Genomic DNA, 25,449 nt, shown 5'->3' with positions numbered 1-25,449 from the left:
AAATCTAGTTGCGTACAGCATGTTACTGTTTTACTTGGAAGTCTGCAGAGCTTTGACTGATTATCCTTTAATACTCTTTTAACCCGTCTGGGTTAAAAGAGTCCCCTTCCCTGATAAAGCAGGAGGTTGCAGATCCATCACTTTTACCAAACACAGAGATTCTGCCGACTTGAAACTCAAGTTGTCTGAAAATAAGTGAAAGTTACAGACAAAAGATCAATTTGGCATTCAAGCACTCTGAGCGGTTCCTTGATTGGTTTCTTTCCATAGACGTTTCTGCCCTTCCTGAAAAGATCTTTAGGAGACGAAAAACAATCATAAATTGTATCATCCGTATAAAAGTGGTTTTCATCAAAAACATCAAAAAATGGACCTACGAGTTATTTATAGTCTTATGGACTCTTGGGGGACACGCAGAAACAGATACATATACAGAAAGTGTCTCTCAGGAATTTCCTATCCGAAGGAAACAGAGCTAAAAGTAGGGAGTAATTTTCGCAATTGCTAGTGAATGAAGTACAGACATAATAAACACCGGGCAAAGACCGTCATTTTAAAAAAGGCAACCCTGCAGTGGCTTTGGCCATTTTTCCCCTTAGGACAACAACCTGTGAAATCGCGCTCTGCTCATTTGGGTCTGAAAGCAGTTATTCCCCCGTAACCCGACTGCTCGCCGCTCCTCCCTCCCCGCCACGGCCACGGCACCACGGCGCTACCGCCCTTCCCTTCCTGCACCTCGGCCCAAGCCGCCGCACGCGGCGTCACTTCCGCATCCGGAGCGGCGGCCCTTCTAGGCGGGTGGCCGCCGGCGCCGCCTCTATGGTAAGGCGCCGGGGAGAGCGGGCGGGTGGTGCGGCGCCGCCCTCGGCCGTGCGGGCAGCCGCCGCTCCCTGCCCCCGCGCACCCGGCGGCCCCCGGCCCCGCCGCGGCGGCCGGACGAGGCGGCCATGAGCATCGCGGGGCGGCCCGAGGGCGAGGAGGAGGAGGTGGTGGCGGCCGGCCCCGCCGCCCCGGGGCGCTCGCTGGGTAGGTGCGGGGCGGCGGGGGCGGGGGGAGGGGTCGGACCAACGGCAGCCGGCGCCCTCGTGGGCCGCGGGGGCGGGCAGGGCTCCGCCGCCGCCCTCCGCCGCCCTCCGCCGCGGCGCCCGGCCTGGCCTGGCCTGGCCTGGCCTCGCCGGGGAGCCGGCGGGGCAGCTCGGCCCCCAGCGTGCTTTGCCCCGCGCGGCGCGGCCCCGAGCTTGAGGCGTTTATGTCCCGGGAGCTGCCCGCGCCGTCAGTGGCCGTGGCGCGCAGCGACTGCTGCTCCTCGGGGCCGTCCTGCCGGTTTCGGGGAATTGGGCGCGTGGTGCTTGCACGGGGCCCCGCTCGGTTTGGCCTGATCTAGGTTTATTCTCTGACTCGCCGAACGAGATGCGCGTAAATGCTCAGGGTGTTTTGGTTATGCAGCCCAAAAAAATGATGTTGTCCCTCTTCTCCGAGTAGGTTGCAGTACTCGGAGTTCTCTAGCAAGGTGTCCTAGGATTGCTCCCTTTCCTTCTTCCCGTTTCGCCTGTGTGCAGACACAACATAACTGTACACCAGGAAGCTTGATATATAGGACTGGGAATAAGGGAGGGACGAAGAGGGGGAGGAAATACAAAGCGCTGTTTAGCTGATGAAGTGCAAAGAACTATAACTTCAGTGTTGAAGCAGTATTTCGTCTGTTAAAGAGGAGAATATCGTTGTACAAAGTGAAATTTCAAATAAACGTCAAGCTGTGATGTTCAGCCTTGTTATTCTGTGGTGTAGGTTCCAGAGATGCATCTCCAGATGAAGGAGTAGTAGAAGATATGCCTATGGTAGATGAGAAAGCTGTGGAGCAGCTAACTGAAGGCTTAATTTCTCATTATTTACCTGATCTCCAGCGATCAAAGTCAGCACTAAAGGAACTTACGTAAGCAAACTTATTAAAAGCATCTTCTGATATATGCATGCTTTGTTCACCGTTTTTTTCCATATAACGTTGCAAGTATCGTTAACTGAAATATAATTTACTATGGATTTCTGTATTCTGGCCATAAAAGTCAGAAGAATTATATTTAAGATTATAAGAATACTAGTAAGTGTATAAGCTGCAGTGTAACCTTTCAGTGCTTTGACCAAAGAACATAAATCTACAATTCACTCAGCCAGGTATAGCAGAAGACATGCACATTTCTACTTATTTTTTCCTGTAGTGGAAGGTCTATTCAGAGATGTAGATTTATTTTGTTTGCAGAGATGCATTTAATATTCAGGGCAGCTTGAGTGCAATTTTTCTTGTTTGTTGTGCTATCTTTAAGCTACAAAAGATCCACTTAGCAAATATACCAAAGGAGTTAAAGAGATAGGAGTTCTTCATACATTGGCATGTCATCGATAACTGAGAGGAGTTTATTTCAAATGCAGGCTGGATCTGATATGGATGCAAAGATACCTGAAAGAGCTTTTACACAGAGCCATCTCAGGTCTGCAGGGTATATTGGTTTGGGCTTCGTGATACATAAATGTCGTTTGCTGCCGCTGAGAATGGTGTGTGTTTGCAAGGAGTTTAGCTGATTTGCGTGGGATGGAACATTCTTAATAAGCATCAAGGATCCAAGCAAGTTCTGTGCAGAATTAACTTAGTCCTGCAGCATGGTGCAGAGACAACTGAGTAGAAAGCCAGAGATAATTATTTTTCCCTTTATTCAATCACATTAGAGTCTGCAGGGTGCCTGTATTCACGGTTTTCAGATGTTCACCCCAGATTCCTTATCTGGGAGCCCAGATAACAAAGAGCTGAATTTATGTGTACTCAACTGGGATTTAAAAATATATATATATTTACTGACATCTCCATTTGAAATTGGCTAGCAATGCATAAGAGAAATCTGATATCAGGAAGCATGTTTTTAATGATCAAAACTAAAATCTATTCAAAAGGCTGGTTGAAAAAATAAATCCAAAATTACCTCTCCCAAGTTTCTGAGTGAAACTTTACACGACCGTGCCAATTATGAAAAAGTGATCTGTTGTGTTAGAAATAGATGCTCGGAAAACTTTACTTGTGCAGCATATCTTTACGCTCCTTTTCATCTATTCTGCTAGACTTTGGTTTTTTGCATCTTGTCTTGTTTCAGACAGAACCAAGTGGTGTTACTAGAAACATTAGAGCAAGAAATTTCAAAATTCAAAGAATGTAACTCCATTCTTGATATCAATGCCTTGGTAAGTATTGTTAGTGCTTTCGTAAATGTATACTAGTACAGGTCTTCCTGCGAAAATACTAGTAGCAACGCTTATGTCACTTATGTATAGGGCTTGTTCTTAACAACCTATAGGATGCTTACCTACCAGTTCAGATATTTGGGGCAAATTGTTGCTAAACTGGATACTTCTCTCCTCCCCATTTTTTTAATTCCACCCCTCACCCCCCCCCATAAAAAAGAGAATGTGAAGAACCAGTACTTATTCATTAAATAGGAAGAGTACAAATTTGTTCAATTCCAGTAGCCAGAGCAAACGTACGCAGTCTTTCAACAAGACTGCAACATCAGCTCTGCGTGCCTCCCCAGGCTAGCAGAAAGGGTTGATAAATATGGATATGTGGTCAAATTTTTATTCTATTTTAATGAATGTTAATTGTGTAGCAGGTACTCTGTACACAGGTACTTTGTGCACCTGCTGAGGTGTGGCAATTTTCTGTATTATTAATACATTATTAATACATAAGCCTTCTGTGTAAACTTTAACGTGTTTAATCCATTATCAAACTGTTCTGGTAATCTTTATGTTCTTAGTTGCTGTTTTGATGTATAGCTTTATAAAGCAATTGTTCGAACCTGACAATCACTGCTATAACTGTCATATTATAAAAGTTTTCAGAAGCTAAGCACTATCACAACAAGTTAGTGAATATTAGAAATGAAATGATGATGCTCCATGAGAAGACATCAAAGTTAAAAGTGAGTAGGGTAAATTTGTTTTTTTTTTTAACATAGATATTTAACTATATATTACTGACTTCTAACCTTTATTTTGGATGCAATGTTTTTCCCATGTTTCCAGTAGCACTAAACCATATTTGTTTTTAAGCTTTGCATACCGTTTATTGTGTTTAAACAATTTAAGCATTTGGACTCTTAGTGATCTTCAGTGTCATCATCGCGTTTGTCTTTCAGGTGATACTAGAATTGTGCCTTGTTCTGTCTCATAGTCCAAGCCATTCCAAGTAGTTCTCATAGTGGTTTTAGTTTGTGTGACTTTTTTTTTAATGAAACTATGTTGTCATGAACATAAAAATGTTTCCTCTTTAACATTAACAGTGGCATAACTCACAGACTTGATGCTGTATAGGCGGTCTCTGGTTACATTCTGACAAGATTAGTCCTTCAGTCTGGCCAACAAAAATAACTTTCTCTTGGAGTAAATAAATTGCACAGTATGCACCTGTCTGGTATGCAGAAAGGATGAGTTTTAGTGAGATTCAGGGGAATCCAATCCTGTTTTCCCTCTATAGATCACAGTGTTGCTGTTTCTGAAACTGAAGATAGAAGTGGGAGGGGGGAAGAAAAATGAGCAGTTTCTGCAGCATTGCAATCATAACCAGGGTGGTTTCAGGAAGAGAGTGTGAGGAGAACGGGAGGAATGTTGTTTGTAGCTCCAGTTTATACACTGCACTAAAACTTCTAATTGTTTGTTGTCTTTTCTGTTTAGAAAAGAGCACTTAAGCTGCAACAAAAGAGGCAGAAAGAAGAACTAGAACGAGAACAGCAACGTGAGAAGGAACTTGAAAGAGAGAAGCAGTTAACAGCAAAACCTGCTAGGAGAACATGAAAGCAGAGCATGCATCAACTTGTCCAAATAAATAATTTTTGCATTCTCTGGAATTAAGGCAGACTTTTACTTAAAGTGGGCTGTAGCTGATACTGGCAACAGTCTACAGTACGGTATTATAAATTCCAGAATGGTAGTAACCAGTTGGTAAAATTCTAATTTTCCATTTCAGCCGTTCAAGTTGCCTTGTTTTCTAATGCTATGCAGTTTGATATTATTATAGCGCAAGTTAATTTTTGATATATCCGTGGGAGAATTTAGGCATCACAGTTTTACTTAGATTCATTTTTCATCTGTTTTTCTGGTGTTTAGAACTCAGACTGAGGGATATTTGGTGACTGGCACACATGTTTTTCAGACAAAATACAGAGTTGTGGTTGTTGGAGTTCAATTCTGGTCCCTGGATTTCCATGACTGCCTATTTCACTAGGCCTATTTCACTGCCTGTTTTCACTATTTCAGCTTTGATTCTGGCAGTTGTGCTCTCTTGTTGATGTCCTGGCTTTTTGTGCCAGCTGGGTATACTCAGTCCTTTGCCCAACATTGTTAATATGTGAATGCTGCAAAGCTCTATGACACTGACAACAATGGTGAGAAGTCCAGATAACTGTTACATTCGGATCTCTTGTTTGAGTTTTCCTTTCACTCATGCACACTTAGTTCAGTCAGTCTCTAATGAGCTGAAGAGTATGTGAGCTGCAGTACAGTTGCCTGAAAGCTCACTTTATTGCAGCAGTCTTATATTTTTGCCGTCAAGGAACTGAAGAGTAACTTAAAAGTAACTTTTGCATCATTTCCCAGCGGAATTGGATGAAAATATAAAACAAAACACTGAAGATCCTCAGAAATTATGTGTGCCCATTGCAAAGATTAATGAATTGGTGCTTCCTCAAATGATTGAGTCAAACCAATGAACTGTTGCTTCTGTAATGGTTCCACAGGAAGTGTGCGTGGTCTAAGCAGATCTCTATGGGATTGAAAGTTTCAGTTTCTTCACTTTTTGTGACAACATAAAACAATCAAAACTAAGAAACTTCCACTCTATCTGAAATTGTTATCTTTAGGAAAAACTGTTGCCTTCCCCACTGTGATTCAGATTCATGTTGGGGCTATGTGAAAAGTTGGGGGTGGGGGGTGGGGGGTTTTACACTGTCCTTGCTGCCTGGATTGATAATGATTACTGTATGCTGGTAATAACCATGGGGTAGAGGTTGATACCCATTTCTCTGAATGTAATTACTTTCTTGCAACATTTGCATTTGGTGTGAACTCTCGTTCAAGTGAATGTATGTGTTGTCTAGACTGGTAAAAGAGCTTTAAACTATTCTTTCCTGCTGTCTGACCAACTAGTAATTTTATCTTTTTTCTTTTTTTTTTTTTTTTGGAAAAACCTAGTAGAGTAAGTAATGTGTACTGGGAAATAAGATAGAGGGTACCTTTGTAAAACTTTTCATAAAAAGTATCTGGTAAGGTATCAGAGGGGCACAGTCAGTTTGACTTTTCAGTAAAGTTTAGATGATTTGCGTAGTGTACTCCTGCCCAGATTCTTCTGTATTATAATTTTCTAAAATCCTAATTCCCTGTTTATTAATATTTGTCTTGTTTCTCTGCAAAAGACCAACTCTAACAAGTAATAATGACATTTATAGAAACTGCTGTCCAACACATAAGGTAAACTGGGATAGCATTTGAGGGCAGGGAAAACAAACTAGTTAGCCTGAAGAGGCTCTGAACTACTGTCACTGAAGCAGTATTGGATTAAAATTTTGCACAGATATGTTTCTTTTAAGTTGACTTGTGTCCCTTAAGTTGCCAGCTGATTGTTGACCTGTGCTGTGGTTTGTATGTATTTCTAAAAGAAATGTACATAATTCCTACAGTCCGTTTTTGGAGCAGAATGTACATAGCTAAGTATTGTTTAAATATTTTATTTTGTAATGTAATTACAAAATTGGATTCTGGAAATATAAACAATTGTTATTAAACTATAAAATGAAACTAGGTGCCTCAGTGAATTACCCAAATCAGAATTCATTTCCTTTGATATTTCTTGTTTTGTGTTGCCTCATCTAGAATCCAGTTTAGTGTTTCAAGTCATAATCTATTTCTCTTAAGAACTGGTTTTCAGAAATCATGGTTGCTTTTACTCAAAGTACAGAATTCTAAGCATTGAAATCCGTACTGACGCAATTGCATATTTCAGCATTTCTTTGGAGTAATTTCTGATCTAAGGAGGAAAGGCTTGCAGTGCTTGCCTGAAGAATGACGTACGTGTATGTAAAAATGTATTTGATAACTTTTTCCTTAAAATGGCAGTAAATATTTTTTTCAAATGAAAAAATAACTAATTGTAATAAAGAGCCCTTCCTGAATAAGGAAAAGAAGGAATGAGGATATATTGGAGAACGTTTGGCCAGTTTACATAACTTCTTTTATTCATTCAATGAACTGTAACTACTTCAGTCAAAATTATAATTCATTATCTGCGTAAGATATTAGTCTTCCAAATGCTTCTCCTTTGTCTTAATGCGTAAAAAGTAAATGCAACACTGGATTCATTTAACTGTACTGGCATCTAAATGTGTATGCTTGTATCAATATGCAATGCTGAAGTGAACAATTTTATTAATGAATACATTTTGTTTTGCTTAATTTTTATTAAAAATTACTGATTTATCAGTTAGGTACATGTGATAGTTAGACGCTTTCTTCCTGATTTTATTCCATCCATGTGATGAGCTGTAGCTCTGTCTATTACATCTGCTTTTAAATTGTTGAGTCTGAGTGGTGGAGTTAAGACATGTAGTAACTCTTAAAATGTTTATTTCCTAAGATTCTGCAAATCTGGGGACTGTCATTGCTGACTGGGGAATCTTAGTGATGTTAAAAGCGCAGGAAACTGTAGTTACTCTGGATGTTTGATTTGGCTTCCCCTCCCACCACCATTCAGGCTCACATTAGCCAATTTTTTAATTCAGTGAAACTTGTCTCCCCCATCCCCCCCAATAGTGGTAGCTTTGCTGTGTTCCTAAGACAAATGTTTTGATGGTTTTTGCAAATGGATGCAAAATATTTTTGTCTTGGTTTCTTCTGGGTGCCGTTGCCTGAGTGATAATAGTATAAATCATAATGTGATGGTTGTTCCTGTAGCTGCTCTTTGGGATTCCAGCATCTGAGAGAGTTGATTTGTTCCTCATTATCCTTCAGTAGACGCTTTCTGCCACCTAATGATTGCTTCCCAACGCTGCTGGCTGCTCCTTATTTTCCTGCTGAGCTTGGCTTTCTAATGTTCTGACCCTGCAAGGATCAATTTTTAATATGTCATTAAGTCTAAATGGCTTAATTGATGTCCACTGGATGGATTACTTGTGTGACTGTAACTAAATAATAACTAAAAAATCTGAAGGACTTGGAGTTAGTGGTGTAAATCTGTAGGCATACAAGTTTTAACTGCCTGAATATTAAGGTTATTCATGTTAGGCAAAATAGCCAATATGCACAAAATTTATCACTAAGGCAGTACATGAAGGTAGCAACGATGATTATTGAATCGAATTGTCAGCCTAAGTCAAAATAAGCAGTAGTTTTTGGCACAGGTATCATGACTTCCCAGTAATTTAAAGTGTGCCTGTGCTTACTTTCTCTCAGTCCTCAGCAAAGCAATTCATAGTAAAACATCCCTTCATCATACATCTTCTAACGAGTCCTTTGTGAGAGCAGGGCAGCCAAGAGCCCTGTGATGTGACAAATGTGGCTGTTTCAGATATTCTCTAAATAGTCAAACTGAAACTGTTGTGAAGAAGAGCTCTGCTATTGCTACTTTACTGTATCCCAACAGTGCTGCTATTTTAACTATTTTCCTCCAGGTAGTAGCTGTTGGCAAATACAGATGTAGAGATTATGACTAGCTCCAGTCCCTAATCGAAGCGCTGCTCACTAAGAGCCACATAGCTTTAACGCATAGACGTTGGCCGTGCTTGCAGCTCACCGTTTCCTTTCTTGTTTGCTTTTGCTCCCATCTATCCGTTTATCGCTTACATATCTTATGATATTAAGCCATGGGGTTTAAAAATGAAAATCAAATGTCCTGCTTGGCAAACATGAACAGAAGACAGAAGTCCTTACAAAAGTTATAACAGATATGTTCAGTTTTTACAGGCTTTCCAATTTGTGAAGCACATCACTTAAAGCCTGATATAGAATAATTTCAAAATGTATACACGTTCAAAGGCGTTATAAGGCACTAGTCTCTAAAAGAGTAATGTGCAGAAGTAATTAGTTCTGCACTGTATTTCTCACTGATATTTAAGACAAAAACATACAACTGAACTGCTTTGTTCCACATTGCGATCAAAATATATTCCAGCACTGCTCTGAAGGCAAGCAAACGCTCTTCCTGTACGCTAGCAACATTGTTTATTGCCTTGCTGACTAAGACTTCCTTCTGCCGCCTGGGATTCGTGTCAGGAGTGACATCCTCCTGTGTAGGTATAACTTGCAAGAGTAATTATACAGCAGCTACTCTGAACCCTTTGGCCCCCAACTGCCTGAAATCAATGTTTCAACTGAAAGCTCAAGTTGCTGGTTTTCCAGTCTTTAGAAGTGGGAAGAGAAGCATGTTGGTAAACGAAGCGAGAATGTGTTCCTTACTCCGTTTGGTTTCTTTTACTACCGCTCTTTTGTTAGCCTTACAGATGCTGTGATTTAGAGTTATCCCAGAAGAACATCTCAAGAGGAAGTAGCAGTGGTGATGTGAAGGAATCGCTGCTTTTCTTGTCTTCTACGCTGCCCAGTGTTGTTAAGAGTTTATCTGAGATGGTGCTTGCTAGCAGGTAGGTGCTTTCCACTGAGGAGTAGTGCCCACGCTGGCGAGCTCACTGCCTGCACCTAGACAGACACGTACACAAATCATCACTGCATTTAGGAAAGGGAAGAGCTCTCACTGAAGACGGTAGCTGGCAAGAAGAGCCTCCCGTGGCTGCAGGCACGTGCCCGGCTGGGCAGATGCAGCGCTGTGCCTGGGAAAGCGGGGCTGACTGGAAACAGCCAGCTCCCCCGCCTTCAGAGACACCGTTCCTGGGGGCCTCAGCCCGAGCGACCGGGACGCTGCTTGGGGAAGGCTCGCTCTACTTTTTCTTAGATTTTTACCAGCTTGTCCTGCTGAGGGGCAAGCGGGGAGCTGGCTTTAGGTTGGACGCTCCGGGCAGTGTGAGGAAGCCCCGTTGCCCGGTGAGCAGGGAGCGCTTCCTCTCGCTCCAGCAGCACCTTGGGGTGCCGGGGCCCCGAGGGGTGGGTGGCCCCGTGCTGCGCGCAGCCCCGGGGAAGCAGCCTTCACCCTCCCAGCCTGCCCAGGCTTTGCTGGAGCGGGCGACTGCGGCAGCCCTCCCTGCAGCTACGGGAGGGCTCCGCGCTGCAGGTGAGTAGCTGCTTCACGTTCAGCTTATGCGTTTTGTTTCTAAGTTATTTAACGTATGAAACCATTCATTACAAATGCAGAATATCTCTGTGAATCATCTGTGGGGAACATATGCATGGGGGTAGAGGGAAGATTAAATATGTAAAGACTTAATCCTTGGAAATAGCTGTACGTCCGAAGAAAAGAAAACCTTTCTCTTCTTATGGGCAGAGATGAGACTCAGCCTCTTAGAGCAAGAGCGCAACAAAGGCTGTGCTTGCTCTGCCCCAGGGCGGCGGCGAACAGGAAGTAAGGAAGCTCTTAGAAAGGATGTAAATAGGGAGTTTGCATGTTTTGAATTATCTGACTGTAAACCATGATTTCCTTCTCTTTAGAGAAGTCGCTTGTATTAAAGTATTAACAAAGACATGACTGAGTAACATCTAATCTGCAGGTCATTTTTTGGAAGATGCTGATTGTCCGGCCGGGACGTTCTCTCTGCTGCAGGCTCCGTGACAGTGTAGGTGCTCAGCAGCTTTGAAAAATCAGCCTGGCAACATCCTGTGCCTCTATATGGGAATGTGCTGTCGTCAGAGGCGATTTTTATTTTTTAATCATCGCTCTAGTAAGTGTTTGGCTTTTATTCCTTTATTTTATTTTATTTTATTGTTTTGTCATTTTTCTGTCTATGGAAAAGGACCACTAAACTGAGGTTTAGGGCTGCTGCTTACAGCTGACCTGACACCGTTTAGATATTGACGCACTGGTGGTCCCTAGGTTACGATTATTATAGCGGTTGTGATTCTGGTTTAGATCAGCGAGAAGTGAATGAGCTCTGCTAAGTGGATCCAGAGAGGGCTTCTAGTCTGGTGCCGGCAGAACCTAGGTTTAGATCAGGTTTTGGTATAGGTCCAGATTTAGGATTGGAATTAAAGTTTGTTTCAAAGCTTACAGAGGCAGGTATACTGAGTTTTCATTTTCAGATGCACGTTAAAGCGGGAAAAGGGAAAGCACAAGACTAATACTGGGAGAGAGAGAGGGAGGGATATTTCGGTGGCAACGCTCTTGTGTAGAATGATGTCATGAAGATCTTCTGGGGAACTAGTATTAGATGTGCCAAGTCGTCTACAAGCAACAGGGAAAAAAGTTTTTGGTAGCTTTTTACTGTAGGCTTTTTTATTTTGATTGCATTTACATCTTTTAGTCTGGTGTAGCCGGTTCTATGGAACTGTAGAAAGAATTACAGAAACCTCATATATACCCTACTAAACAGAGGAAAGTTCCTCTGAAAGCATAACGTCCATCCTGTCAAAATTCATAGTATCTTTCTGACTAAACTTGTCTCCTGGCTTCATTCATTGTGTTCTCGTGAGAACAGCCCCGAGTGGGTGTGATGGCGTAGGTTTACGCAAGCGGGCGAGATGAATGGTTGTAATCCGGGTGCTGAGTACTGCGGCCTCATCCCCAAGGACCTCTGTGCCGGCAGGGGACGTCTGTGAGAGCAGAGGTGAACTCTCAGGCTTGGCTTTATGATTATTGGCCTGCAGCCATCAGCTGAGACAAGCAACTGAAGCCCATTTTCTACAAACAGAAGCTCAAGGAAATAAAAAGCACAAGAGGCGCGGCAAGAGCAGGCTCAGAGCATTAGCCCGGGCGGGCCGGGAGCGGCAACGCTCTTGGGCGGCACGAACGCCGCGCTCAGGCTGCTGAGCGGGACACAAAAACTGCCCTTGCTCGGAAGCGCAGGATGCGATCGCAGCGTGCGCAGCCTGGGCGCTCCCGGAGAGCGACACGCGTCACTTCCCAAATGGCCACTCGGCAGCATGTCTTGCTCCCTCCTTCTGCTTCTCAATAGCATGCCTAGAGCGTGGAAGAGCCTTGTGATATCTTCCGATTTGACCGCTCAAGGCTGGTTTTCCCATTCTTTATAGCTTTCCACGGTCGCATGTTTCTCTAAACAGTTGAGCAGTTTTGCAGCAGCTTTGCGCCAAGAGGGGAAGGTTAAACCTGAGAAAGGAATGGCCCGACACAGGGCTTGGATTTATGGGCTGCCGGATGTGTGTGATGAGTTGGCATAAGTAATTTTGTCCTTGCATGTTATTTTCAGCCCAAATCTTCCTTGGCCTGAAAAACATGACTCAGTGGATTAACAACTGTTATTGCTTCACATGGTCGCAGTACCATCCACTGAAAGCCCTGTAAAGTCTTAGAGAAGCATATGGCAAGGCTTGGCGCAGCAGAGGGTCTCACCCAGCTGGCCAGGAACCGGGAGCGGCGCCCCTGCCCTCCGCTTGCGCTGGGGCAGGAGGAGCCGCCTCCTCCGTAGGCTCTGAGCTACCGCCGCTTCTGCCTAGGACTCCGCTATTTTGGCCGACTTCCGCTCTGTAGCGCTCGAGGCGGTTTTGCCGAAGCACCCCGAGGAGACTCCAGCCCTCAGCTTGATGTGAAAGGGCGGGCGGGGAGAGCAACCGGCCGGACAACGACGCAAACCGACAGGCAAAGCCGCTCCGCTGCGGAAACCCGCTGGGCTCTGCCGCGGGCGCGGACCGCCGCGCTCCTGGCCCGGCCGCACACGCGGCGGACACCCAGCGCGGGCCGGGCCGGGGCTGCCGCAGAGCCCGACCCGGCCCGCGGGGGCCGCCCTCCCCCGCGCTGCGCGGCGCTGCGCGGCCCGGCCCTCCCCTCCCCTCCCCTCCCTCCCTCCCTCCCCGCCTGCCGCGGGCTCGGCCGCCGTGCGCGCAGCAGCCAGGCGAGTGCGGGGCAGCGCCGGGCGGGGGGCGGCGGGGGCTCCGCGGGCGGCCGCAGGTGCGCGGCGCTGGACGGGGCCGCGCTGGCGTCCCCGGGGCGGCGGTGGGGGGGGGGGGCAGCTGCCGCCGGCGCGGGACGGGCGAGGCTGCGGTGCTGAAGCGTTAATGTGCGGCCAGAGGACGTTCACAGCCACCTTGACGCTTACGAGCAAGATTTTTTTTCCCCCCTAACTTTGTGTCCTACCTCCGTGCAATAGGTAGTTTCAGCAGCTGGCGCCTGGCCGACCCCCTGCGGTAACCGCTCGCGCGGACTGACCGCGCAGCAGGTATTCCGGAGGGGGAAAGGGCGGCGCATCCCGTGGCGTGCCCCAGCTGAGTGCCTGTCCTAGGCCCGAGCTGGCCTTGGGTGCCTCCGGGGGATTGTTTGCTGGAAATGGGTCTGCAGAGCTGGTAGCGGAGCGGCTTGTAACGCTTGGTACTCCGGGTGCTGCCCTGGGCCCGGGGCGTTCGGGCTCCGGGAGAGCACCGCTGCTTAAGCAGCAGGGCAGAACGAACGGTGCGTTGCTCGTAGGTCCCCCGGGGGTCTGACGAAGGCAGGCGAGAGCGGATTGAACTTGGGCTGCTGTTAGCCCCTGGCCTGGTGACTGCCAGCGTTTCCTTTCTGACTTAACCTGCGCGTGTGTCTGCGTCGTGCAGCGCTGCGGAGGAGTTGATGTTATTTAGCTGCGGCCGTTGCGTCTCCCTGCGCGCCTGGAGGGCCGCGGCCAAAGGCGCCTCTCGCGCTTCGGGCGTCCACGTGGGCAGGGTGGGAGTCGGCGGCCAGAACTGGAGCGAGCGCGTTTCCATCCCGTGGCGGGGGCGTTGCAGTGGGAGCGCAAAAAGGAGGCGACACGAGTTCTCGTGGCTTAAATTACTGCCCTGGTGATTAACCGAGCTCCCCTAACAGATTGCTAAGTCTGTGCTCTCAACCGTGGGGTGCCGGAGCGGCTGCAGCAGTTGAAGGTGTCGTGTCGGCGGCTGGGTCAGGCAGACGGGGCTGCAGGGCACGCGCCTCCGCGCCGGGCGGCGAAGCGAAGCTGGCGGCGCTGCTGGAGCCCAGGGGCGTTTCGGCTGCTCTGTGCTGCAGAAACCGAGGCGCTGCCGGGGCTGAGGAGCGGTGTCCTGTTCTGTTGAATTTGCTGTTTTCTTGGACGGAGAGCGGACTTGGTTAAAATGCACGATAATATTAATTTGTAATGCGTTACATCATAAGCCTCTTTTCAGCGAGGTTTTCCTTCAAAGGAAAGTTTTTAGAAACTGGTGGTAACTGACTCCCTTCCTCCGCGATGCTTGTAGAATTGTCATTGATTTGGTTTTTTAGAAGTAATTTAATAAAGCTGGTTCTTATGTTTGTTTGCTTCAAGAGGATTTAAGTCACTAATTCTGAAAAGCAGTGTTGGTTTGTATTTCTCGTCTAACTGACAAGTCGCTCTTTTTCTAATTATTTGTACTGTCTTAACCTGCTTTCTGGTTGTCAAGCACTGAACAGCACCGCGCTCTCCTGGTTTGTCTTGGCTGTGCGGTTTCAACCCGCGTTTTCTTCGGTGTTACTGCAACAGAGTTGTTCCAAAAGCGTGCCGGGCACGCCGTCTTGGTCTCCTGGGCTCCCCCCGCGGGTGCTGCGTCCTGAATCGCCCCCTCTACAACTGGGGGGCAGTAAAAGGGGAAGGAGACTTGGGAGCGGAGGTGGCGGCGGTCGCTGTCTCCCGGCGCAGTCAGTAGGAGAGAGCGCGGGCCGGGAGGCAGCGTCGGGAGGCTGGCTCTGTTGGCAGAAACGCTGCTCCGCGGGAGCCGGGGCGCGAGGCGAGCCGGGCTGCAGCCGCGCTCCCGGAGCCCGGCGGAGCCGGCCGGCCTCTCCCGCTGGCAGTGCTACGTGGAGCCCTTAGTAAGGCAACAGGTATTGTAACCTTTGCCTAAACTGAGTTGAGGGGTAACTCAAAAAGTCTGAAAGTCGGTACTTTCAGACTTGTTTCCAGTTTTTTGTTAGGAAAGTGATTTCTTGCTGCGCAAAGCTAATGTTGACTGTGATGTTTTGTTGTCCGCGGCTGACAGGGCGCTGGGATGAGCGCGCTCTGTGTTAACATGGCACTAGTAGAAGCTTAACGTTTGCAGTTCAATTCAGCAGACTCATCTGTTGATTTCCTGCTTGTCTTTCATTCTCGTTCTGTGATTCTTCTGTTCCTTTGCTCCCAAATTGCAGGGCTGACGTAGGCTGTGCGGAAGCAGCCCTTCTGCAGCTGCCGACCTTCATGCGCAGCATTTTGGTGTTTCTCTTAAACACCTGTCTACAAATGATATTTCAAATTGACATTTGTTTCTGTATACTCTAAAGCGACTTGTGAGCAGGATAACGCTGCGTTCAAGTCTATTAGACTGCTGTTAGTTGAGGTCAGTCTCCTGTGTGTGTTTATAAGCGTGCTTACTTTGCAATCTGTTTGGTCAGAGTTGTTAATTATTCCTTAATTATATCTTCAGAAACAGGCTTGTTCTCGTGGTCTGTGCATGCTGTATGTTGTCAGCCGGATGGTGCCTGTTTTGTGTGTTTAATAAAACGCAAACCAAAACTTTGAGTTCATGAACTTCCGGAAGCAGATGTCCCTCATAAAACTGTGCCACAGAAGGAAGTTGCAAAACTTTTTCTTTGCAGTTCTTCTTTCCGATTCAGAGAGAGCAGGAGACATCTCCACCGGTAACGCTTATTTCTAGGGTTAGCACAACTCCTTGAGCAGTCTGTCCGCTTCTTTAACCCACTGCCTGCGCCAGATACGTAACAAACGGCTTTCTGCCAGGGAACTAACTCGTTCTAGAGCTGTTTTTTGAGTGGGGAGGGGGGCGGGAGAAACACGTCTGCGTCTTGGAAACCACCTGTAAAACAGAGTGATTACAATTGTTTTTATGGGGTAAAACTTCCCAGATTTTCTTCTCCTTCTCAAACCAATTGCTCTTGGCGGGTAGTAATGGGACTTGGCAAAGATTTGGGGTACTCGGAGGGGAGGCACGTGAAGGTGCAGGACGCCTTGCTGACCTACATCCAGCATCGCCGGGTAAAGCAGAGGATTCTTGAGGCCTTCTTGGTGCAATATTGCTGACCTCGGAAAATTCTCCTAACGATGTCTGAGGTTTCTAGGTTAGTTTTCAAACTCCTCTCTGTAAGTCCCGTAAATGAGTCCCATCCTTTTAAGTGAAAAAGCTGGAAGTCTTGTCTAATGTTTCAAGGAATTAAGCAACGGGGAGTGGGGCAGGTAATTTAGCACATGCAGATCTTGCCATAGGTTACTTTTTCAGGTGGTAATACTGACTCATTCTTCATTGTGAATGCTGCAATAAGGAATTAAACTAAAACCAGTTTATACCTGTTTTATCACTGAAAAGCTAAAAACTGATATTCGGCATGTGTAAATAATGGATTTATAGCAGGAAGCGATCTTGTTCCCTCCAGCAGAGGGAGGGGGGCATGTCTATAGCGATTAACCGTGATTGTCTTCCATATAACAAAAGTTGCGCTGTCCCGCATGTTAGCTGCGGAGACTCAGCGTGCTTTATGGTTCCAGCTCTTGTTTGTCGCGTGACAAGGTGCAGCTGTAGCAAAGATAAGTACGGGTTTCTGACCTTCCTTTCCAGCTACTTTGCTGATACAAATGGTAAGAGGTGACCATGGACAGAGAACTGGATCTTAATATTTTGGGTATACTTAAAATTCCCAAACCTAGGAAGGGGCAAACTCTTGTTGCACTGAACTTGATTTGTTTTCCTGTCAAGCTTAGGGCTCAGTACATCTCCTGCGAGAGAGGAGTAAGGCATAAGCCCTTACTCCAAACACAGACAAGTTGGCACGCTTGCCCTAATGGCGTGCACCCGGGCGGTGGGGAGAACGGGTTGTCTGATGTGTGCATATGCTTGTACACGTTACCATTAAAATACAAATGTAAGGTTTCATTTCCTTGTCCGACACATTCTGATTAGTGGACTGGCACTCAGTATATTCACAAAACTAACTTGTTCAGTGTTTCTGATCAACAGCAACTAACAAATCCTTGTTTCCTCTTGTAGCACTCCATCTCTCCAGGACTGTAATGTTACAGCCTACAGGACTGTTATCCTACAGCTATAGGATCAGAAACATCTTCCTGCCAAAATAAGTGGAAAATGTTCTCATCCTTTCTTAAAATTCATTTGCCTGCATGAAATTTCAATTTCCTGGCAGAGACCACGTTTGATTTTCAACCTGATTTTCATCCATTTGAAAATTAACATTTTAACAGCAACAAAAGTGTTCAGTATTGCCCTGAAGACTCATTTAGCCATATAAATTAATATAAATGCTGCCTGCTCTCATTGTAGCTGGTGCCTTTCCTTGCTTGCAGCTTGACACTTACTGAAAGATGTCAGCGATTGGGGTAGCAGCCTCCTGCTCCGGTCTCCGTCCTGGTGTGTGGCTGTTGAAACCAGGCGTGCACAAGATGCGCTCCCTTGGCTTCCATACGGCAGCCAGGTGCGCTGCCAAGGATTACTACGAGGTTCTCGTGCTGGGTGGAGGCACTGGTGGAATCACCATGAGTGCTCGGATGAAGAGGAAAGTGGGGGCAGGAAATGTGGCTGTTGTTGAGCCAAGTAAGGTAAGTCTTCATTAGATGTAAGTTTGAAGAGAATAAGCATTTTACGGATGTGACCAGTTTGATCTTGTTGTGATCCCTCCTCAACCCCAAATGTTTTTAACTGGGGAGAGGAAGCCAACTAGCCAGCCTTTAGAAGGCTCTGCATGAAATTTGTTGCTCCATCTTAAAGATGCACCTGTCCCTCCGTTTTGTCCTACAAGGCTCCTGGTTATTTATATAGCTTCTTTTGTTAAGAATAAAACGTTAGGAGCAAATTGCTTCAAAGGAGTGATATACCTTCATCCTCAAGTCCATCTAAACATTTCTTTCAGACTCATTACTATCAGCCGCTCTGGACTCTGGTTGGTGCTGGTGCAAAGCAGCTGGCAGCTTCTGCACGACCAACAGAGAGTGTAATGCCTCAAGGTGTCGAATGGATCAAATCTCGAGTTACAGGGCTGGATCCAGATAAGAACTGTGTCTGGCTGGAGAATGATAAAAAGGTAGTCATGTCAGAAAAATGTTATTCTGAATCTCTTATTCTGTGTCATGAGTTGTCTGTCCGCCTGCCGGTCCCTGTGGCACGCTTTGATGGGGAGAAGCTGGGAAGTTCACTTAGTCTTATGAGAAGTACTTGATCTTAGAATCTGCTTATAATCAAAGTTGTGGGTAACTAGGTTAGTCTAACATCAACTTTAAATATTGTCATCATAGTGACAATTTTTCCCTGTGTAGAGAACTGAACACAAAAGATGGAATAGTTTGCTCCAAACACTTGGTTTCATGTTTAGCAAAGCTCGTGTGTATAACTCTTAATGCAATTAGCATTTTAACAATAAATTATTGGAGCTTAACTTTACTAATGCTCTCTGTCTGCCCTTCCCTTGCGACTGTTAAATGTTCTCAAGAAAAATTTACTTCCAGGTGATGTTTTGTTTTGTCTGAAATATTTTTTTTTTCCTTACACAACAGATATCTTACAAGTATCTGATAATTGCCCTTGGAATCGGTCTGCATTATGAAAAGGTATTGGTTACAGTGATCGTGTTCTTACCAGTTTTAATGGCATCACGTGCCCTCATGAGTCACTTACAGTAAATGACTTACCAGTACACTTTTTTACTGCAAGAAGCTGAACAGTAATACAAACTGAAGAGCCAGAAGACAGTCTAACGAATTTAGTGTGCCTCTCCATAGATCTGGATGTAGGAACTCAAATTACTCTTGGGAAGCTCTTTTAAGATAGCTTGGTTGCATCTTTATGGCAAAACCTGCTGATGGGGCAGCTAGTAAACCTGAACCCAAATGCAGTCTCTAATAGTGAGACGGAGAAGTATGGTGACCGCAGTCCAAGGCAGCTCTAATATAAGCAGAGATGAAGAAAATATAGCAGTTAGTAGAACCTGCCCGGCCTGAGTGACTTGCCCTACTCTCCACCACCTTTCTTAAAGGGTGCACTTCAGAAGGACCCAGCTGAGCCATCAAGCCTGTGTTTAAGTAGGCCTGGGACCCTTCTTATCCATTAGGTTTCTTGTACGCGTTCTACAGTGGCACTCAAAGGACAATGTTAATATGGTTGTATTGCAGCAAGAATGACCTTAGCAATACACAGGAGGAGAGAAACACAAAATATTTTTGAGCAATTTGACTCTACTGGTTTAACCTGACCAGAATATAGTGTAGTTGCTAATAATATATTTGAGTCTCTCTCTGACTAGCTCCCAAGGTGTAAGTAAAGCAAGAGCTAGTCTTAGTTAACTGTAGTCACAGCAGATGATTGATAAACTCTAGTGATCAGATCAGAAGAATAAGGAATTGCACTGTGTTTAGTGGCCCCCCCTCCAGCCTTCATATAAATCTCTATACCGTACGACCTGAGAAAACGAAATTCAGTGTTCCGTGGAGGAAGCCAGGTAATACAATTAATCACTGCTAGGCTGCAGTGAGGTCTAGGGAATTTAGTGAATAAAACTCATAGTAACAGATTTATGACTTTAAAACCAAAATGCCCCATTTAACAATAGGCACGGCTTCTCTTAATTATGTCTTTACCAACAGCATACTTTCTGGTGTAGACTGTAATGTCCCAAACACGCCGCAGTGTATATAACGTGAACGAGTTTTCTCACAGAAATTCTGCAATCCATTGCTTTTGAAATGGGGATGACTGCCTTCCTCACAAACAGGTGCTCGGGCATAGCAGTAGTAGGGAAACAATTAGTGGAGACAGTTGAGATAAAACAAAATACCTTAGGAAACACGGACGCCTGCAACTGACTACCGAAAAGCTTCATTCACTGCAGAATTTTCATAATGCCATTTTTAAATGTTTTTCACTTACGATGAAGGGGCAGTGACTTCATGTGTTCTTACTCTGAATTTCACGCTTTAGTCTACAAAAGCTCTGGTCTGGTTCTCTACTGAACACTTACTTACCATACAGATGTTGCAGACCGTTGTCATCTCGTAAGCGTTAATATCGTTGGTTGATTGGCGGACTTATTTTCAGAAATACCAACCAGCAAGTGTATACGGACTTTCTTTTTGCCAGAGGCCTCTTAAATAGCTATTTCTCAAGCGTGCATTTCATATCTGAAGATGGAGACAAACTTCTTGCCAGCTGTATTTTAACCCTTATTTTTATTTTCTTAGATCAAAGGCTTGCCTGAGGGTTTTCATCACCCAAAAATAGGTTCCAATTATTCAGTTCATACAGTAGAGAAAACATGGAGAGCTTTGCAAGATTTCAAGGAAGGAAATGCCATCTTCACTTTTCCAAACACTCCAGTGAAATGTGCAGGGGCTCCTCAGAAAATCATGTATTTATCAGAGGCCTACTGGAGGAAAGTAAGTGTTTTACTGTCTCTGCCCGTGCTTGTTCCCACAGCTAGAAGGAAGGCTTATTTTGACGGGTTTATACTACCTTTAAAATAAATGAAAACCACACAAGAGAAACGTGACTCAAGATTCTTATAAATGAAAGTGACTGAATTACTTTTTCTATTATTACCATATACTAAATGAAGCTAACTAACTGAATTGTACATAAATATTTAGCATCTATTTAATATGGGAGAGACTTGTAGAGTTCAGGATTCGTAAGGAATGAACGGTTTACCTTACTACCTGCGAGCCACACATCCAACACTGTTCTTAACACTTTAGGAGGTGCAGTAAAATCACAGTGGGGGGCATTAAGTCATTCCTGTTAGTTTAAGTACTGGGTGCAATACCTCTGCTGCCGTTTGTCTTCGCCGCCAGTCTGCAAAGTGGCTGTGCTTGTTCCGTGTGGTGCTCTGTCTCAGTGTGGGGAGTCGTAGCCAGACTGCTAAAGCAAGCTTTGTGGAAACAAAAGACAGCCGCAAGTGGACGTGTCATGCTTCATACACGTTTAAGTTTCAAGGGCTACCTGCTAGGCAAGTACCTGAGGAACGCGCAGAACTGAAGGTTTCAGAGTGCTGCATAGTTCTGAGCTGGTACCAATGCTTAACCTGCAGGCGGTAATGCTGCTCAGGGAACTGCAGCCACCTCTTCTCACGAGCGTTTCTGTGCCTCACCCAGAAGAAGCAGTGATTAGCTTGTCTAGCTTCTAATGTGATCGGAAACAGCTGCATCTCCAGGGTTCTAACGTTAATACTTTACTTAATAATTGAAGGGCACTAATAGTTTTATTGGCTCTTCAGTAGCATGGCACAGTTCTCAACTCTTGATGTTTCTATTAGTTTATCACACTTTCTAGACAGAAAATGCTAATCTGATCTTTCTTTGCAGACAGGAAAACGGTCCAAAGCAAACATAGTGTTCAATACTTCGCTGGGTGTCATTTTTGGTGTTAAGAAGTATGCTGATGCATTGCTTGAGATAATAAAGGAGAGGAATATTGCTGTCAACTATAGACGCAACCTTATTGAAGTTCGAGCAGACAAGCAGGAAGCTGTGTTTGAAAACTTGGACAAACCAGGAGTCACTGAAGTTCATCAGGTTGGGAGCTTTCAGACCTCTAATTTGGTCCTATTTCTTTTCCTTATGTATACTGAAACATAACTACTACATTATAGTAACATAATATTTATTGCTCTGTTATATACTGTCATTTGCCTCCTTGGCAAATATCAGTCTCTAACTTCAGCTGAAGAGTCGTGGAGTATACAATCCTGCCCATAAATCCTGCCCAGAGTTCTGCATGCCTTGTTACTGTAACTGAGGAGTATTTCTGGTATACCTGGAGGAAGGGAAGTTCCTGTTCTGCCAGCCTTAAATGCAGTTCCCTGATAAGGCTCATGTTAATGAAGATTTTGGAAAAGATGCTCTTCAAATTTGAGAAAACTGAAAATTTTCACTCTCTATACTTGTTAAAAAAAAAAGACAAAACTCTTCAAAATGTTCTCATTGCCTTATATCAACACAGGTAGGATTTGTTCTGATCAACTATTCATGTAGTACCTTTACTTTCTGCCTAGTATGAAATGCTTCATGTCACACCCCCAATGGGGCCACCTGAGGTACTCATCAACAGTCCTGTCTCGAATGAAGTTGGCTGGGTAGATGTAGATGCGGAAACTCTACAACATAAAAAGTATCCTAATGTATTTGGTATTGGAGACTGCACCACCCTTCCAACATCAAAAACGGCTGCAGCTATAGGTAAAGGGGTGTGGGGGTGTGTGTCGGTGTGGGGGTGTGTGTGATGAAAAGGGTGGGAGTGGCAGTATGCTTCTTTTAAAGCAGACAGATTAAATATTGTTTAGTTTGTTGCTCTGAGGTCTAGCCCTCAATTATTTCCATCTTTCAAAGACTTAAGTCTCCTGGGCCAACTTATGTGGTACAGTTAGCTAGGTACCATCACACTGATACTATCATCCCACAGTTATAGCGCTCTTCTAAATGACTCTCATTTGAACTAGTTCTAGTTTCTCGGTTTACAGAATTGCATAAAGCAAATGCAATAGTCTCGTATTTCTTCGTTATTCAGTAACAAAACTTTCTGCTGTATCTTAGACGCTCACATGTCTATGTCAGCTCACTGATAAGTAAGTAGGGAAGAATCACGTGTTCTGTACTTGTAGCCACAAGATCCAGTATAAAAACACTTTAGGCATATTGTAACAGAACTAGAAAGCAATGTAAAATATAAGGCTGAACACACATGCGCACACACACGGACAGGCCATAGCCTGCTGGTATATTATTGGCGTAACTCAAAGAATATTGTATTCGACTACTCCAGCCTCATCTGCTGGAATACTTTCCTTGCAGAGGTAAAAATGAAACAAAACAAACAAAACTGCAGCGCTCGGCGTTTGGGAACACTGAGCAAGTATAATTTAGCATAGCAGGGTATTTGCTATAAATATATAGCTCAAGTTTTGTTAAGCCTTCGCATGGTGGAAACAATAAGGCCAAAGCATTGTTCCAGTATGGAATTTTCCACATGTTATTCTTATCTGGGATTGTAAAATTCCCAAACAGACTTGAAAAATAAGTTCAATTACAGCTGACTTAACAACACACCCAGCCGCTATTGTTTGCTTTAGTGCTGACAATAATTGCTGCCTGAAGCAAAGCCTTAATATGATTGTTTTTATCTTTTATGTAGCTGCCCAGTCTGGAGTGCTTGATAAAACTATTTCTATGGTAATGAAGAACCAGTTACCAACTAAAAAGGTACCTAGATCTTCCCCTAGAAAAAGTTATCTTGAGTATTTTCTCCACTCTTATGTGGGAAGTCTTGCTAAGAAAGCAAGAAGCTAAACCAGTGTAAAGGATACAGAAAGGGCTTTGTGTCAGGAATGTGGGTGCTGAAGAACTGGCTAAGTACTGTATGCCATAATAGTCATTTAGTTGCGTAATTCATATTCTTGATACTGTCTTTAATACACTATCAATTTAATTCCTTGACTTCTGAGCTCTCTGCCAACTTAAACATGTATCCCTTTCTGGAAAGGAAAGGCTGGTTAGACTGGATTTTTCACCAGTACAGGTGGTTTTTATTCAGAGTAAAACTGTTGATTGATGGAGTATACTCCATTCTCTGGGGAAAAGATTGCCAATTCTACAGATCTATGCCACATTCAGCTTGCATCCCCTGTATAGAACCTTACCTTCTAAGGAAGCGCTAAATGGAAGTGGCAGAGCCTGGTTTTGTTTGTGCTACAGAAGCTGTCGTTGTCTGTGACTATGTTTAAATTTCTCTTTAAGGGACAGCGCTCATTTTACATATGGCTTCTGAATTAATTTTCCTGAGCATACTAACCTGAATATCATAGTCCATACTGCTGTGATCCTCTGGAAGTTCTTATGACTATATTCAAGATTCTGTTTATATACTATCTATTAAAGCCAGCACCAGCTCATCATAGTTTACCAGTCACCTGTTCTGCTGCTTACGCTAATACTTGGCAATTAATGAGACAAATCCCTAAGCAAATGAACAATCTGCTCTGACATGACAGTGTTTTAAAATTACGGTTATTATGCTGTAACTGGCCCAGCAGTCCCTTAAAAAAAGAAAAAAAACGTATATAATGTTAATACTAGCAAGTTTAAGTGCTGTACTAATGTAGAAACCTCCTGGAAACTGATTTTGAAATATGAATCCTAATCATGTTGTAGCTTGCAATAGTCCAGCATGCGGACTTTACTCAGCATACTTAGATGGGTATATTCTTCATTGCAGTATGATGGATATACTTCCTGCCCACTAGTCACAGGCTATAACAAAGTGATTCTAGCAGAGTTTGACTACAATACTCAGCCACTGGAGACGTTTCCCATTGACCAGAGCAAGGAGAGAGTAACCATGTACCATATGAAAGCTGATATAATGCCACTTCTCTACTGGAATGCATTACTCAAGTAAGTATTGGAAGTCTGAGCAGGCATAGCTACTGTGATAATTCTTTCAGAACAAAGCTAGGTACAGATAGTTGTTCTGGCTTAAAACTCCTTACTAGAAAAGGAGCAGTTGCTAGATCTGCAGCACAGAGGTCACAGTGCAACTGAAGTGTGACCTTAGTCCTAGACTTCCTGAGGAGTCTGGGCACTTCAATAATAAAAAGGGTTTGTGGAAGGAGAAGAGGGTTGGCTTACACAGAAGGGTACCCCTTGCCCAATTTGCAACACCAGAACTGAAACAAAGATTACTCTTCAAAACAAAGAAAAATCCACTTTGACAGTACATGCGTATGTAACGTGATGAAACAACGTTCTGCTTTTCTAGGGGCTACTGGGGAGGACCAGCTCCTTTCAGGAAGCTAATGCATCTAGGCTTAAAGTAACTGCTGGTTCTTGATGCTGGTCAACACCTTTGAAGAAAAAGGACTGATCTCCGAATGGATCAATACGTATCCTTCCTCTTAACCTACTTTCTGGCTGACTGATGTGGTTTTTTTTGTTTTGTTTTTTGTTTTTAAATCACACTTTTCTCAGATTCAGTTTCCCCTTTTAGGGATTAAGCCTTGCTTGCTGTTTCCTCACTACTCTTCTACTTAGAGCAATGGCTTAAGATGCTTCCATACCTTCACAGGAGTTTGAACCAAAGTGCAAACTTGCCTTAAGCTACAGGACACTACTGAAGTCTTCTGCCACAATCACTAAACTTAGACCTGTTGTGTATATAACTCCAGGTAACAGGCTATCTTTTAGATGAGTAAATCGTTATGTGCACTGGATTTAACACAATAAATGAATGTCAGTAAAATGGTCTCAAAAGTATTTTTGAAATATGAGCCAAATCAATCCTGATTTCTTCAGCAAGAAGCATGGTTGCTCTCTAACTATAGATGGATTACAGAAGTTAGTGCACGTTACTGAAGGGGAATGCCTCTCAAGCCCTCCA

At 44.4% G+C, this 25,449-nt stretch overlaps 2 protein-coding genes across 15 annotated transcripts; both read left to right on the top strand.

Moving 5' to 3' along the window:
* The first annotated feature begins 885 nt into the window (after positions 1 to 885).
* Positions 886 to 6,834, top strand: BLOC1S6 (biogenesis of lysosomal organelles complex 1 subunit 6). Its single transcript, XM_068958879.1, has 5 exons — positions 886 to 1,026; positions 1,789 to 1,933; positions 3,141 to 3,228; positions 3,879 to 3,965; positions 4,717 to 6,834. The coding sequence occupies exons 1-5, from the start codon at positions 948 to 950 to the stop codon at positions 4,834 to 4,836; spliced, it is 519 nt and encodes a 172-aa protein (XP_068814980.1). The 5' UTR covers positions 886 to 947; the 3' UTR covers positions 4,837 to 6,834.
* A 2,446-nt stretch (positions 6,835 to 9,280) lies between these two features.
* On the top strand, positions 9,281 to 25,311 carry SQOR (sulfide quinone oxidoreductase). Of its 14 annotated transcripts, XM_068958869.1 has the most exons (12): positions 9,281 to 9,320; positions 9,523 to 9,668; positions 10,686 to 10,856; positions 17,382 to 17,633; positions 17,945 to 18,115; positions 18,585 to 18,638; positions 20,265 to 20,459; positions 21,384 to 21,593; positions 22,073 to 22,256; positions 23,209 to 23,276; positions 24,289 to 24,467; positions 24,832 to 25,311. In XM_068958869.1, exons 4-12 carry the CDS (start codon positions 17,400 to 17,402, stop codon positions 24,887 to 24,889), a joined length of 1,353 nt encoding a protein of 450 aa, XP_068814970.1. In that variant the 5' UTR covers positions 9,281 to 9,320; positions 9,523 to 9,668; positions 10,686 to 10,856; positions 17,382 to 17,399; the 3' UTR covers positions 24,890 to 25,311. The 14 variants fall into 14 exon arrangements, with proteins under 14 accessions (XP_068814970.1, XP_068814976.1, XP_009679634.2 ...); XM_068958875.1 differs by lacking the exons at positions 9,281 to 9,320; positions 9,523 to 9,668 and adding an exon at positions 9,778 to 10,065 and having other exon boundaries at positions 10,739 to 10,856; XM_009681339.2 differs by lacking the exons at positions 9,281 to 9,320; positions 9,523 to 9,668 and adding an exon at positions 9,817 to 10,252.
* Positions 25,312 to 25,449: the final 138 nt, after the last annotated feature.

The sequence above is a fragment of the Struthio camelus genome, chromosome 12, assembly GCF_040807025.1.
Source record: "Struthio camelus isolate bStrCam1 chromosome 12, bStrCam1.hap1, whole genome shotgun sequence".
Lineage (NCBI taxonomy): Eukaryota > Metazoa > Chordata > Aves > Struthioniformes > Struthionidae > Struthio > Struthio camelus.
Note: the sequence above shows the minus strand (reverse complement) of the source record. Positions and strands in the feature narration are given on the sequence as shown.

Bases quoted from the DNA above. Each gene is read 5' to 3' on its own strand.
- BLOC1S6 (XM_068958879.1), top strand. From the start codon at position 948: ATGAGCATCGCGGGGCGGCCCGAGGGCGAGGAGGAGGAGGTGGTGGCG. The intron at 1,934-3,140 runs GTAAGCAAACTT...GTCTTGTTTCAG, and splicing joins TCAGCACTAAAGGAACTTAC to ACAGAACCAAGTGGTGTTAC. The intron at 3,966-4,716 runs GTGAGTAGGGTA...TTTTCTGTTTAG, and splicing joins AGAAGACATCAAAGTTAAAA to AAAAGAGCACTTAAGCTGCA.
- SQOR (XM_068958869.1), top strand. From the start codon at position 17,400: ATGTCAGCGATTGGGGTAGCAGCCTCCTGCTCCGGTCTCCGTCCTGGT. The intron at 18,116-18,584 runs GTAGTCATGTCA...CTTACACAACAG, and splicing joins GGCTGGAGAATGATAAAAAG to ATATCTTACAAGTATCTGAT. The intron at 23,277-24,288 runs GTACCTAGATCT...TCTTCATTGCAG, and splicing joins ACCAGTTACCAACTAAAAAG to TATGATGGATATACTTCCTG.